Source organism: Emydura macquarii, unplaced genomic scaffold (assembly GCF_026122565.2).
Source record: "Emydura macquarii macquarii isolate MOO-44397 ecotype Brisbane River unplaced genomic scaffold, CSIRO-AGI_Emac_v2 contig_2481, whole genome shotgun sequence".
Lineage (NCBI taxonomy): Eukaryota > Metazoa > Chordata > Testudines > Chelidae > Emydura > Emydura macquarii.
Window position 1 is genome coordinate 520,203 of NW_027132618.1, and position 13,095 is coordinate 533,297.

The following is a 13,095-nucleotide window of genomic DNA, read 5'->3' on the forward strand; positions in this document are numbered from 1 at the left end:
TCACAAATGCCACATTCTCTCTTTAATGACTTCTCATTTCTTTAAAAAGTAATGACATTTTAATTATGGTACAATTGCTTTAAAACTATAATACCTAGTGGCACTGAATTTAGAACACTTGATTCTGGAATCAACATAAGCTTAGGCCTTCTCGACACACAAGTTGCACTGGTCTAGCTAAGATCAGTTTTAAAACCTCTAATTAAACTGATAGAATTCCCTGTATGGACACACCAATACCAGCTTAAAGCTTAATCTATAGATTTAGCTTTTGCCTGTAAATTTAATGACATAAGCTAAATTGGTTTAGACTTATATAAGCATGTCCACACAGAGTTCTTCACCAGCTCAAAAAAAACCACACCTTTAAACCAGTGCAACTATGCGTTTACACTAGGCTTTTGGTGCACAGTAATCTGGGTCAAGTATATAAACGAAGTCATGCAATAATGATGAAGATAGCTATTCTACTTTGCATGATTACAAATATTTTCTGATGAAGTTAACATTATTCTGATCCAACCAGCAAGGGTTTTATATATTTTTGTACACCAGTAGAGGGAAATAAGTGTACTGACCCAAATAATCACAAAGATTGTTTGCAAGATGAAAAAGTCTTACTTATCCACAGAAAATTCCCCTCCTTCACCCTTCTCTTCAGCAGGTTTATCAAATCGGCGTTCACGAGGAGGTCGTCTCTCTGGTCTCCTTTCAATAGGCTTGCCTTCACCCTGAGGCTGCTGCTGATCAGGCCTTCTGCCAATTCGTCTTATCCCTAAAATAGTAAACAATCTACATCAGCAAAATATTCAGCAGCCAAGTAAAAGAAACTGTGACCCTACCAGCACAAAAGCAAAAACACAATTCAGAACTGACACTCCAGTTTTCCTTCCAGTCTTCTGATGGCCAAGCAGTCTGGGAGGATTTCCTTTCACAAGTGATTTTTTTGTCCTTTTACTACCACTATCAGTTAAAAATGTTATTTAGCTTCTCTTACTCCAATCTTTCTTCTTAGGCAGCACTTCTCACTTCTGTTACTTTTGTAGAAGAAACTTAAGCTATTACAGCAGTGCAGCACACAAAAAAGAAAACCAATGGGAATAAATGGCTAGTTAACTCATGCTATGAAAATAGGTCAGATTTTGTTTAGAGAAGCATCTGAACACTGAGATAAAACAGATTTTTAAACTAATATTATAGATGAGTTTTATATTAATTCAGTGCCATAATACTTATCAAAAGTGCTTGACATTCCTCAAGGGATACAAAGAAATAGCCTAGAGTACCAAAAGATACAGATATGTCACTGTGTTGGTGCACAGTAAAGAAAGTTACAGATGCGCTAGAGCTCTGCTTTGAGGTGTGGATGGACAAAAGTGCCTTTACAGCACCTTTCTGCTTCATCCTCACTTGTCCGAGGATTGGTAAACTTGCTGGGGATTGCCAGAGCTCTAACCAAAAATCCTCCTATCCAAGACACTGTTTGTTATTTGTATTACTGTGGTGCCTGGGAGCCTTAGTAATAGACAGGGACCCCACTGTGATATGTACTGAATAAACTTTTCCCTCTGCACACCAAATGGTGCAGAACCAGCTACTTTGGCTCTGAGACAGCCAAGGATTCACCCAAACCTTCCTAAGCTTTAAGAACACTTTGTGCCACCAGAGTCTCACAAGGGTAAGTTATTTCCTCTCTGCACAAGCTTACTTCCCCACTCCAATCTGCAGGCCACTTTTAAAGGGCCATTTCTAGTTTTAACTCCTGGGGGAATTCTGCACCACTGCATGCGTGAAGAATTCATATCCTGTGCAGATTTCTTTGCTTCTGTGCAGAAAAATGACTTTCCGATGTGGAAGCAAAAGAAAGCCGCAAAAGTAATCACATCCCTACCCAGCAGCACAGGCACATCCTTTCGGGCGCCTGGAGCAGCCAGCACAGGTGAATCACCATGATGGGGGGGCGAAGGGGGCCATTGCCTACCAGCTCAGACCCACCCCATTTGTCCAACCCCGGTGCATCTGACCCCCCCGAACTCCTCCACCAAGCCCCCCCACACCTGAACCCCCATCCCGTCAAACCTCACCTGACCCCCCAACATATGGAGCCCTCCACACTAGGATTTCCCCCTCCTCCAGAGGCTGGGGATGACATGGCTGGTGGCTCCTACCCTGCACTGGGCTCAACAGCTGCTGGCCTGTGGGTGGAGCGCACTGCCCCTGCACAAAGTGACTGGGTCAGACCTACCCCCAGAAATCTCTCCTGGCTCCACTTCTCCTGGCCCCCATTACTCCTCAGTTGCAGGGGAAAGGGGTCACTGTACAAGGAGCTGCTCCCCTATCCACCCACTGCCGTGCATCCAGAACCCCCCCATAACCAGACCTCCCCGCAACCTAACCTCACCTCACGCCCTAGCACCCAGAACCTCACACCCTGCACTGTAACCTCCAGCTCACTGTACCTCACCTCCCTCCATCCAGACCCTCACCAAACCCCTTTCCCTCAGCACACCCAGACCGCACCTGGACCCTCTCCCGCTGAGCCTCACTCCCCACTGAGCTGCCTGCACTCAAATCCCCACCCCCTATGCATCTTGACCACCACCCCACAAAACCCCACTAGTCCCACACCCTAACCTGGGCCCCCTGCAGAGTCCCATTGCCCCTGAACCTGGAATCCCACTAACAAGCTCCTGTGCACCCAGATTCCCCCTGCATCCATACCTCACACTTAGCAGCCCATACCCAGAGGGCCCCACACAAAACCCTCTCACCCCACACCTGGATCCCGCGACGCTAGGATCCTGCTGAGCTGAGCCTGCCTGCCTACACCTGGTGTAGGGCTACTAACCCTGGCGAGTTGCTTTGACTGCTACACTCCTGAGGGAATTCTGCACCATAAAATTTAAAAAACTGTGTGCAGAATCTTTAAGTTCTGCAAACTGTATTTGTTAATGAATAAATGCGGAGGCTCCAGCATGGCAGTGGGAAGCAGAGATCACTGGCTACACGGAGGTGGGAGATCATCCAGCAGCCCCTCCGACCCAGTGGGACCCTGACATAGGGTAAGGGCCGGGCCTGCCCAAAGGTCCATGTCTGGGGATAGGGTGGGTTTGCAGGTGACCTCACACCTCTGTACAGCCACTGGCCTGTGCTCCCCACTGACATTCAGAAGTCTCCATATTTATAAGTTAGCAAATAAAATTTGCAGAATTTTAAAATATAGTGCACAGTATTTTTTTTTTTTTTTTTTGAGAGGTGCAGAATTTTTAATTTTTTGGCACAGAATTCTCTCAGAGGTACAGTTTTTCCACTGTGGCATGTTTAGAGGACTAAATGGACAATTGTATGGTATTGGTCTTTTAGAAAAAGTTAACTTACTGCTCTTTATAATGGAAACAGTCAGTTCACCAGAACAAATTTGTTATAAACTTGTTTCCCACGCTGCCAATATCTTTCATAAGCCACATCATTTCAAAGCAACAGGAACACCTTCTCTCTTAATACATTCTAGTTAGAGAATTTTAAATATTTCCTTTCCCTATTTTACACTACTAATGTTACTTGCATGAAAAAGGACCTTTGTTTACTGGTATTAATATCCTCATGCTGTTCACTCCTCATGTGCAATGAAGTCATTTGATATCTTCAAAACTAGATGACGTCATAAAAAGCATTATGACTTCATAAGTTTATGATCAGAAAGGCAAAAGAACTCAAGGAAAAAAATCCTGCTTCTAAGCAAATCTCTTTTGTATTATGCAGTTCAAAATGCTAAAAATTTACAAAAGCTGGGTTTTTTTAAAAATACATTTCCAGGAGATGTCAACTGCTTTAACATAAAACCAAAACAAGCAGGAAAAAAATTTCCATCAATATTGGAAAAAAGTCAAGCAACACAACCAACAAAACTGTCCAAAAAATCTTTTTAAAAAATTTATGATTCAACTATGAAAACTATAGCCATATTCCCTTTGAACTCACTATACCGTTCTGTAGGCTTATTCATAAGAGTCAAGGATTGAGAATTCAGCCATGTTGTCTTTGATCCCAAATTTAAAACTGCCAAATTTCAATCTCTATAATAATAAGCCAACTGAACAACCTCCTGCAGAACAAGCAATGCCATATTTGGGTGGAGCTATAAGAACTAGCACATTTATAGTGCTATCCAAGCCAAACACACCCAAAGAACAATAATATCCTTACCCTACAAACATGTTTACAAGACCCAAAATTCTTGCTAAAAAACCCTTTTCTATATGAAAAGTTTAAACTCCCTGAGATTTACTCTAATGAAACTCTTGGGAGGAAAGGAAGTATTATCCCAATTTTACAGATGCACAGGTGAGGGGAAGAGAAATTAAGTGACTTGCCTCAGGACATCTGTTGCAGAACCTGGATGAACTCAGATCTCCAAAGTTCAAATCCAGTGCTTTCACCACAAAAATCATCATTTCTAGTACAGCCTTTATGATCAGTTCATTGAAGGTGCAGTTCATCAGCTCTTATCTTTTGAGACCAATGGTGGGGTAGTTTAGACAACATCATGAATATTTATAACTGGCATGTGTATTTACACATGTACCAATCATATAAAATTAAGAATGCTATTAAAACTGAAATAAAATATTTATGTTTTATACAAAAATCAGGCATGCTTACAAAATTATGAATTAATTCTCCCTTAACACAGTATGCCAAGTTTAAAACTCGCTCTATCTTTATGTCCCAGTGAATGGACTCGCCCGTCTAATAGATTTCTACTGCAAATCCCTGAAATATTGAATTATTTCTTTCCATCTAGGCACTTTTCACTTTTGGACACAATTTTTAGAACTGGTAAACACTCATGGTGGCCGGAAGAAAACTAAAACAAAAACAAAAAGGTCAAGCCATGATAGTTGTCTTAATGGTCAAAATCTTAGTGTTTTATAGCTTAATCAGAAGTATTACCCATATTTAAAAATCTATTTCATGAGGTAGGACAGAGCAAGTTTATGATGGCTGGTCTTTCAAAAAAGCCAGCAGGTTTAGTAATGGTCAGTTGGTATATTTTGCACCTGTCATTCCACTGCTCAGAAAAAAAAAAAATCCAACTACCACACTTCGATGTGCAAGTTGTCCATAGGTCAAGTAACACAAATACATTTTTGCTTTGTATTTCCCTATTTTTCTTTAAAAAATGCTTTTATTTAGTATTTCCTTGGTTAAAGTGACAAATATTTTGTTAAAGCTATTCTCCCTCTTACCAAAAGTTCAAAAAGAAGCACTCAGACCACCATATTGCAATGTATTTTGTCATAAAAAGAAATGCAATGTGTTAATTTTTAATACTGTAATTATTTCAATTGGGAGTAAGATTTTATGAGCTCATTTAGTTTTAGTTGTCATAATTATCTTATTAGTTTGCCAAATAGTTCTTTACCCAAATTTTACAGAGCACTTTCAATACACACAAAAATGATATGACGAACACTACAAATTTAGGCCACAGTCTTTCAATCACGCACGTGCTGAAGTTTATGCATATAAGTAGCCCTCTGTCACTGGCCTGCTAGGTGACCTTGGGCAAGTATCTTCCGTTCCTGTACTTAAGTTCCACCACTTCCAAAATCGGAAAAGTGACGCTGATTTCCTTTGTAAAGTTCTTTGAGATCTAATGATGAAAAGTGCCATGTTATCTGCTTCTGAACCATACACATGCATTAAATTAAGCATGCGTTTTTTGCATAATCAAGCCATAAAAAAGTAAATCAAAGACATTAATTTAATGTCACTATATTTTTCACTTGTTCATAAGGGAAATTAAACTTTATTACAGTCCATAAATTTGTTTTCCATAAAGTTGTTTAGGCTATAAACTAATACTGAAAAGAACCCAGAAAAAAAAAGTGTTAAATTTACTGTTAAATGGGCTATGTCCTTACAGGTGCAATTTAGGCTTAAAAACTGATTATTAGTCTCTAATTAACATTCGGGAATGTTTTTCCTTACTCATGCCTCTCTTGCCAGTTCTGAGAATACCCCACATTAACAATGAAAACTTTACAGTAACTAGGTGCAAAGACAAAAATAAAGACATCATCAGATGCACCACAAATTAAAAGGCTCCATTTTGAGCCTCCCACCCGGTGAAGGTGGCGCAGACGGATGGGGATAGAAAACATACTCTGAACGCACGTGGCCCAGGTATAATTAGCTCAACTTCACTAACAGGAGACTACAGCGCTTTCAGGGAGACTTAAAGTGATGCAACTCCCTTTAGAAAAAGACTTGGCTGATAATCTGTGTGTCCCAACACTAAGTGTGCTGGACCTCCCTCACAGGAGGGCTGCCATCCCACCCAACCCCTTATCGTTAACAGGATCATCCAACCTCCTAAACCTCTTTCGGAGTGCTCCTCCGGGGCCACAAATAGTGCTTAACATACAACAGGCCTTGCTCAATCCTCTTCCCAACCCCGGATAAGTTGGGGCACCCCGAGCTTCGTCCACCCACCCCAGGAAACTAAAGTTATTAGGAACTCCTTCCGTCCCCCACCCACCCCCCTCCTTCCCAATACACATGTGCGACAGCCAGGCCTCACTCCCCAGTCCCCACGTGCGTAGAGAAGCCACGGCCTGCACAGCACCTAGTGCCCCACCCCTGCCCCCCGAAGAGCAGGTGGTACCTCTGCGGGGATCTAGCAGGGGCTGCCCCGCCTGGGGGCCGCAGAGACTTCAAAGTTCAGCCCCGGCTGCCGGGCCGCGTGTGGGGGTGAGGGGCTGTCACAGCCCACGGGCGGCAGCTTCCCCTCGCTAGGCCAGGAAAGGGATACGCAGCTTCCAGCGCCACATCTCCACGCCCAGGGGGGCTTAAGAACTCGGAACCCTTCTCGGCGGGGGGTCCCCGGCCAGGGCCCTGCATGGGAGGGAGCAGCCTCCCGCGGCAGGGGGTGAGGGAGCCCGGAGGGCCCGACCCCCGGGGCACTGGAGCTGCCGCATGTGGCGCCTCTGAAACTTCCCCACCCCGGTCCTGGCGTTTCGGGCGCGGGCCGCCTCCCCGCTCACCTTCCTTCCTGAGCGGCGCGGCGGGCTGCCCGCTGCCTTCCTCCCTGCGCTCGCCAGCGCCTGCGGCCGAGACGGCGAAGGGCGGCAGCGGGTTCTTGCGCTCTTTCTGGGACTCCCTGCGCAGCTGCTTGGCCGCGCTACTGCTGCCGCTGCCGCCGCCCCCAGCCTGTCCCGAGCCCCCGCTGCCGACCCCGCCAGAGGAGTTGGCCTGGGCCGCCTGCCCGCTGCGGGCCCCGCCGCCGCCGCCCCCTTGGCTCCCGCCGCCGCCGCCGCTCTCCTTCCTCCGGCTCTCGGCCGCCCGCAACACCTCGAAAGGGTCCGACTCGTCGTCAAAGAGCTGGTCGAAGCGGTTGGTGACGACGCAACCGAACCCTTCTTGCAGGTGTCCGGGCATGATGGGCCCCTCTCGGCGGGATCCTCCTCCGATGCTGCCCAGGCCCCTGCCCCCTGCTCGCGATACCACACAAGATGGCCGGCCCCAGAGAAACCCGCTTCTCTTCCGGCGCCAGGAACAGCCGGGGTTTGCCGCGCGCAAAGCATCGTGGGAACTGGAGGCGGCCTGCAGCCACGGGAGCCCGCGCGCGTGGAGGAGGGGGGGACTACAATTCCCAACATGCAATGCAGCGTCCGCGTGGGGGGCCTGTCCGAGGGTGTGTGTGTGTCTGTATTTTGGCGGGGGAAGGCGCGCTCTGGTCTCACCGGGGGGAGGAGACCCATGACCCCCCTTAGCTGCCCCTCCCGCAGAGCAGGCCTGGCACCTGTCTCACGCAGGCGAGCTCCCGCCGCCCTTGACCCTCCCAGCACGGCCCTAACTCCCGCCTGGGCGGGCAGCACGGCAGCACAGCGCCACGGGCTGGCCCCCCGCTTGCCCCGGCGCAGCGTGCCACCCGCGTCCGCTCCCAGGGGCGGGGCAGTAACTGCGCTGGTGCGGAAGCAACAAGACCCACCCGGCGCAACCCCCGCTCCCCGACTGCGGCGGCGGCCTGGCCCCTGCGTTACAGGGGGTAATGCTAGCCCCATCGCTTTTAAAGGCCGTTCCCCCCGCACGCTGCTCAGCAGAGCTACGGTTCAGCACCGCTGGGTTCGACCTTCACAACCCCCACGGTGATGTGTAGTCATAGAGGGGGTTAAACACAGGCACGTTTCAGCCCAGGGGGCTTGGTTGCGGCCAGGTCAGGTCCACGCTGGGCGAGAACGTGTCCTTGCCCCTCTCGTGTTTGGAGACACGGCTCCAGTGACCCGGGCCTCGGCCAGCTTTTAAAGAAGAGGCAGAAGTGAGGGTTTGTTCCAGAGAGGTTTTCTATTGTTACCATTGTAACGAGGAAGGTTACTATGGCTGAGTGAAGGGGAGGAAGGTGGTGTGTTTACTAGGTGCTGGTGCGAGCACTTTGGCAGCAGTTTCACAGTGCCCTTGTTTCTCCCTCACCTGTTGGGAAAGACAAACTTTTAAAAACAGGAAAATCTGATTGTAAACTCATAAAAGTTAAGGGATACATTTGGCCTGTTTCAAATCATGCTTTTAGAAAGGGTAGTAGAAGTGCTCTCATAGGTTTGTTTTACTGCCAATATAAACAGTTGCTTTAAAACAAAAACTCTGACTATGCCACGATGGTATTACCTCACCCACCTTGTAACACAGACATTTAACAGTTTTCAAAGGTACAAAGTGAAACTATGCTGTTTAGATATTTCTACTCCCAAACCTGCTAAGATTAATTGATTTTTTAAACTGACCGTTTTTAAGTCTCCATTTTACTTGTTACCATATTTGATTTTTTACTTTTCAGTCATCTCAGCATGACCAATGAAAGTCAATTTAAATATTTGTAGGATTGGAGCTTTAGTTATTAACACCTATAATGAACTCTGCACCCATACAGACCCCTCCTGAAATCAGTGATATTCTGTGGAAACTGCATTTTGCACTAAACCCGAAATTGGTTCCACAGCAGATTATATATATAATAATGTAACATCCATTAACAATGTGATCTGAGCTACATCAACTGTACTTACTATACTGCTAGTGTGATCACTGCCATCTTCACCTGCTTGTTGACCCTGTTAGGATCACACAAGTCTGCAACATCTGGTTTTGCTGCTAGAGGAACCCCATTATATCCTGATGCACCTCCCTCTTCTTTTCCTGCTGGAACTCTGTCCACTCTTTCCTTCTCCAGGCTGCCTGCAATATTCATCCTCCAGGCCCTTTGCTCATGGTCTAATGCAGCACTGGCTTGCAGATCTCGCATAACATGTCAGCCCAACTCCTCTTATTTCTCCTCCTTATCTGGCTCAGACATTCCATTGATGTGGAGGGGGAACTGCTCAAGGCTGCAACAGCAGCAGCTGCAGATAAAACATATACTATCATCAATATAGTCACAATGGAAAGTGAAACTTAGGATTCCAAACCCTCCCCCTTCCCTTGCTCCCTTTAAAGTTTTAAACAAGACATGCTTATTGACACTTTTGCTTCAGAGTGCTTGTGCATGACACCACTCAGAGCATCAGCCATGGTGAATATGGCCCACCAGGGGTGAGGGAAATGAGGAGGAAATTGCTTGGTTATATGAAACTGAGTCTAGGGCAATGGCATTGAATACTAGCACCATCTTCCACAGGTGGTGGTGATTTTAGCTGATCTCTCACTTCTGAGGGTGACTAAGGCACAGAGCACAGCTGCTGCTGGTTTCTTGAAACTGCCTGGGCCTGTATACAGGTAGCCTGCATACTGCAATGGTGCCTGCTGAAGTTATTGCTGATTGGTGTGAGGAAGTGTCCTACGGCAGATGAAGAAATAAGGCTGCCATCCCTAGAACCTTCAGGAGAGGAGTGCAGAGTATCCCCATTTAAATTTCAACAAGATTTCTCAAGAAGATTCAAGGGACATCCCTATGTTCATAAACAAACTGCTCTGCATGGCCCCTCTTGCCCAACTCTACAGGGGAATGAAAAGTAACTCTACCTTTCTTTGTTGTACTGCCACCTCTTCTAGTACGAGTAAGTTAATGAAAAGTTGATAGCTGCATCCTGTTAAGTTGGGGGTTCCATCAGTATATCATTGTAATGGGAAATACAATTACACACTTCTGAGGTTCCTTCCCCTGCATTGGGCTCACCCATGCTTGGCTGCTGGGATTGATTGGACAGCAGTAGTGTCTCAAACAGGTTCTGGCTTGCGGCGTAGTTGGGCCCCTTAGTTGCATATCCCACATCCTCCTCCTCCTGCTGTTCCTGCCACGGGCCTGTGTTATCCACTGTTGTCTTTAGAGTGGTGGGGTCTTCACTAAACATGGCACACAGTTCTTTGTAAAAGCAGCAGGTCTGGGGCTCGGCACTGGCTACACTGCAGTGTTAGCCTCCCTGGCCTTCTGATATGCCTGATGCAGTTCCTTCAATTCACGTCACTGTTGCAGGTCCTTGTCATACCCCTTCTGCATCCCCCATGCAATCTGCTGGTAGATGTCCACACTTCTATGGCTGGTCTGTTGCTGTGTTTGCACAGCCACTTCTCCCCACAGGCTGAGATCCAATATCTCCTGTCTATGCCAAGCCAGAGCGGGTCACCGGCATGGTCAGCTGGACACAACAATGGAGAGCTGCAAGGTGTGCTCGTCAAGCTGGGCAATCAGGAAAGACAAATAATAAATTTAAAGGAGGGGGCCTTCTAGTCTCTGACAACTGGGCAGTGGAGTTCACAACTGTGATCAGAGTGATCCGTGTTGGACATTGTGGGACAGCTGCTAAAGGACTGTTAGGGTTGACATAAGTGCTGCAGCATCTACACTTACGTTGCATTGACCTCAGTACATTGACCATGGCACAGTGCTGCTCCAGAGGTGCTTTTACTGTGTTGCTGTAACAGGGCACTTACATGGTGGGACACAAATTTAAGCACAGACATGCACAATTAGGTCAACATCAAGTCAGCTTACGTCAGCCTAACTTTGCAGTGGAGAGCAGGCCTTCATGTCTCCACACATTCAAGATCCTCTAAGAGTGACCTGTCTCCCTGTCTTTTACCTAGATTTCTATTTAACGTCATGAATAAGCCTGTATTAAATCACTAATAAAGTCTGAAATAAGAGGTAATGTGACAAAGGTGTCTCAAAATATACTTAGTAGCAAAACAAATGTTTCAATTCATTTCCCCATAAGTGACACAGAAACCTACACACAAAGGTTGCTACAATCTATTTTCTCTGTCCCCATTTCGGTAAGATCTCCTTGCTAAAGAGTCACGGTTCCAGCAAAGGGGGATTATAAACTTAAGTGTTTCTAAAATCATCTCAAATTATTTTGGAAGTGTTTATTTCTTTGCTTGGCACAGACTAGATGGTTCCATCACAACCATTAATGCAACTCTTAGCAATGTGCAATGAAAAATTAATTTAAGTAATCTCACAACATTCCCTAGTTCATAAAATGAACAAAAATAAACCACCAATGTTTTAGAGTTTTATGGTTTCCTAAATGGCTAAGACCAAATCACATTATGACTAGTTGGTTAAGGCTTAAAGTGATCAAATAAAGTTTTTGGTAATAAAGTAGGTTTTTGTATGATTGAATAAGTTCACATGTATATGGAAAGGAGGGTGAGGTAATATCTTTTATTGGGCCAACTTCTGTTGGAGAGAGAAGCTTTCGAGCTTCTCTGTGAAATCTCATGTCTCTCACCAACAGAAGTTGGCCCAATAAAAAAATATTACCTCATCCACCTTGTCTCATAGAATGCGTGTTAACTACTTTTGTTAAACAATCTGATCCACCTTGTATTTAGCTGTGACACTGAGTACCTCTCCTAGACCTGAAAAAAAGAGTTCTGTGCCGCTTGAAAACTTCTTTCACCACCAGAATGTGATCCAATAAAACAGTCATTCTCAACTTTTCCGAACTACTGTATCCCTTTCAAGAGTCTGATTTGTCTTGCATGCCCCAAGTTTCACCTCATTTAAAAACTACTTGCTTACAAAATCAGATAAAAATACAAAAAAGTGTCACAGCATGCTGTTACTAAAAAAGAGCTTACTTTCTCATTATTACCATAGAATTATAAATCAATTGGAATATACATTTTCTACTTACATTCCAGTATGGTACTTGAACCTGTTTTTCACTTGTATCTGAAGCCCGAGCCCCGCTGCCCATGGCTGAAGCACGTAACTTAGCTTTGTGGGGCCCCCTGTGGTGGGGGGTGCCACACAATTGCCCTGCTTGCCACTTCTAATGCCGGCCTTGTACTTATGACCCCCCTAAACCTGTCCTATGACTCCCTTAAGGGTCACAACTCCTAGGTTGAGAAACACTGATCTAGATGAGTTGAGTACCCCCTGTAAGATCTCTGCATACCCTCAGGAGTATGTGTACTACTGGTTGGGAACCACTGTAATAAAATATATCACCTCACCCACCCTCTCTAATAGCCGGGTTGGTCCCAGGGTACACCACCACCACAAACATAGTAAAAAATATTTTCATATGTAACAAAAACATTTTGGTATATAAAACTGTAATGTATGCTCACATGAGAATCTAGAAACGTATAAAAAAGATTAAGTGGCGCAACCGTGAAGTTACATTAGAAACCATTAAAGAATGAGCACTCTTGTTGTGTTGCTCGTGTTTTGAAGTACCAAAGACAATGCTTAAAACTAGCTAAACTATTCTAACCATTTGAGTTAGGATATTGATTTTATAGTTAACCTGGAAGTTCTTTCAAATTAGAATCAAGTTGGGAATAATTTCTTCCCACATTTAGAAATGGGATGAAATAACTTTAATTTGAGGAGAGTTTTAAGAGTAAGAAGATAAAGTTTTCTTATATTATTGAAACTAACATTTTGGAATTTTATTCCACAGTTAAACAGTTCAAGAATTAGAAACAAAGTGAGCCAAAAGGCTCTAAACAATTCTGTTAGTTTATTAAAATATGCATTGTGTTAAAGAAGAAATTAAGGATTCCAAGGAAAGGCTGGAAGCCCTTGGAAAGGAACTTTGTGTGAGGCCTGAATGCCATCTACTGGATGGGCAGGTAACTTCCCAT

At 45.2% G+C, this 13,095-nt stretch overlaps 1 protein-coding gene across 2 annotated transcripts in view; it reads right to left on the reverse strand.

Annotated features, from left to right (window-relative positions):
* The window catches only part of SERBP1 (SERPINE1 mRNA binding protein 1), a 32,098-nt gene extending 24,541 nt beyond the window's left edge, over window positions 1–7,557 (reverse strand). For both annotated transcript variants that reach the window (XM_067563347.1, XM_067563346.1), the window contains exons 1-2: window positions 7,050–7,557; window positions 622–775 (exon numbers count right to left, since the gene is read on the reverse strand). In XM_067563347.1, coding sequence (XP_067419448.1) covers window positions 622–775; window positions 7,050–7,443 — 548 coding nt within the window. In that variant the 5' untranslated portion in view covers window positions 7,444–7,557. The remainder of the gene's footprint in view (window positions 1–621; window positions 776–7,049) is intronic.
* Between the last annotated feature and the right edge of the window lie 5,538 nt (window positions 7,558–13,095).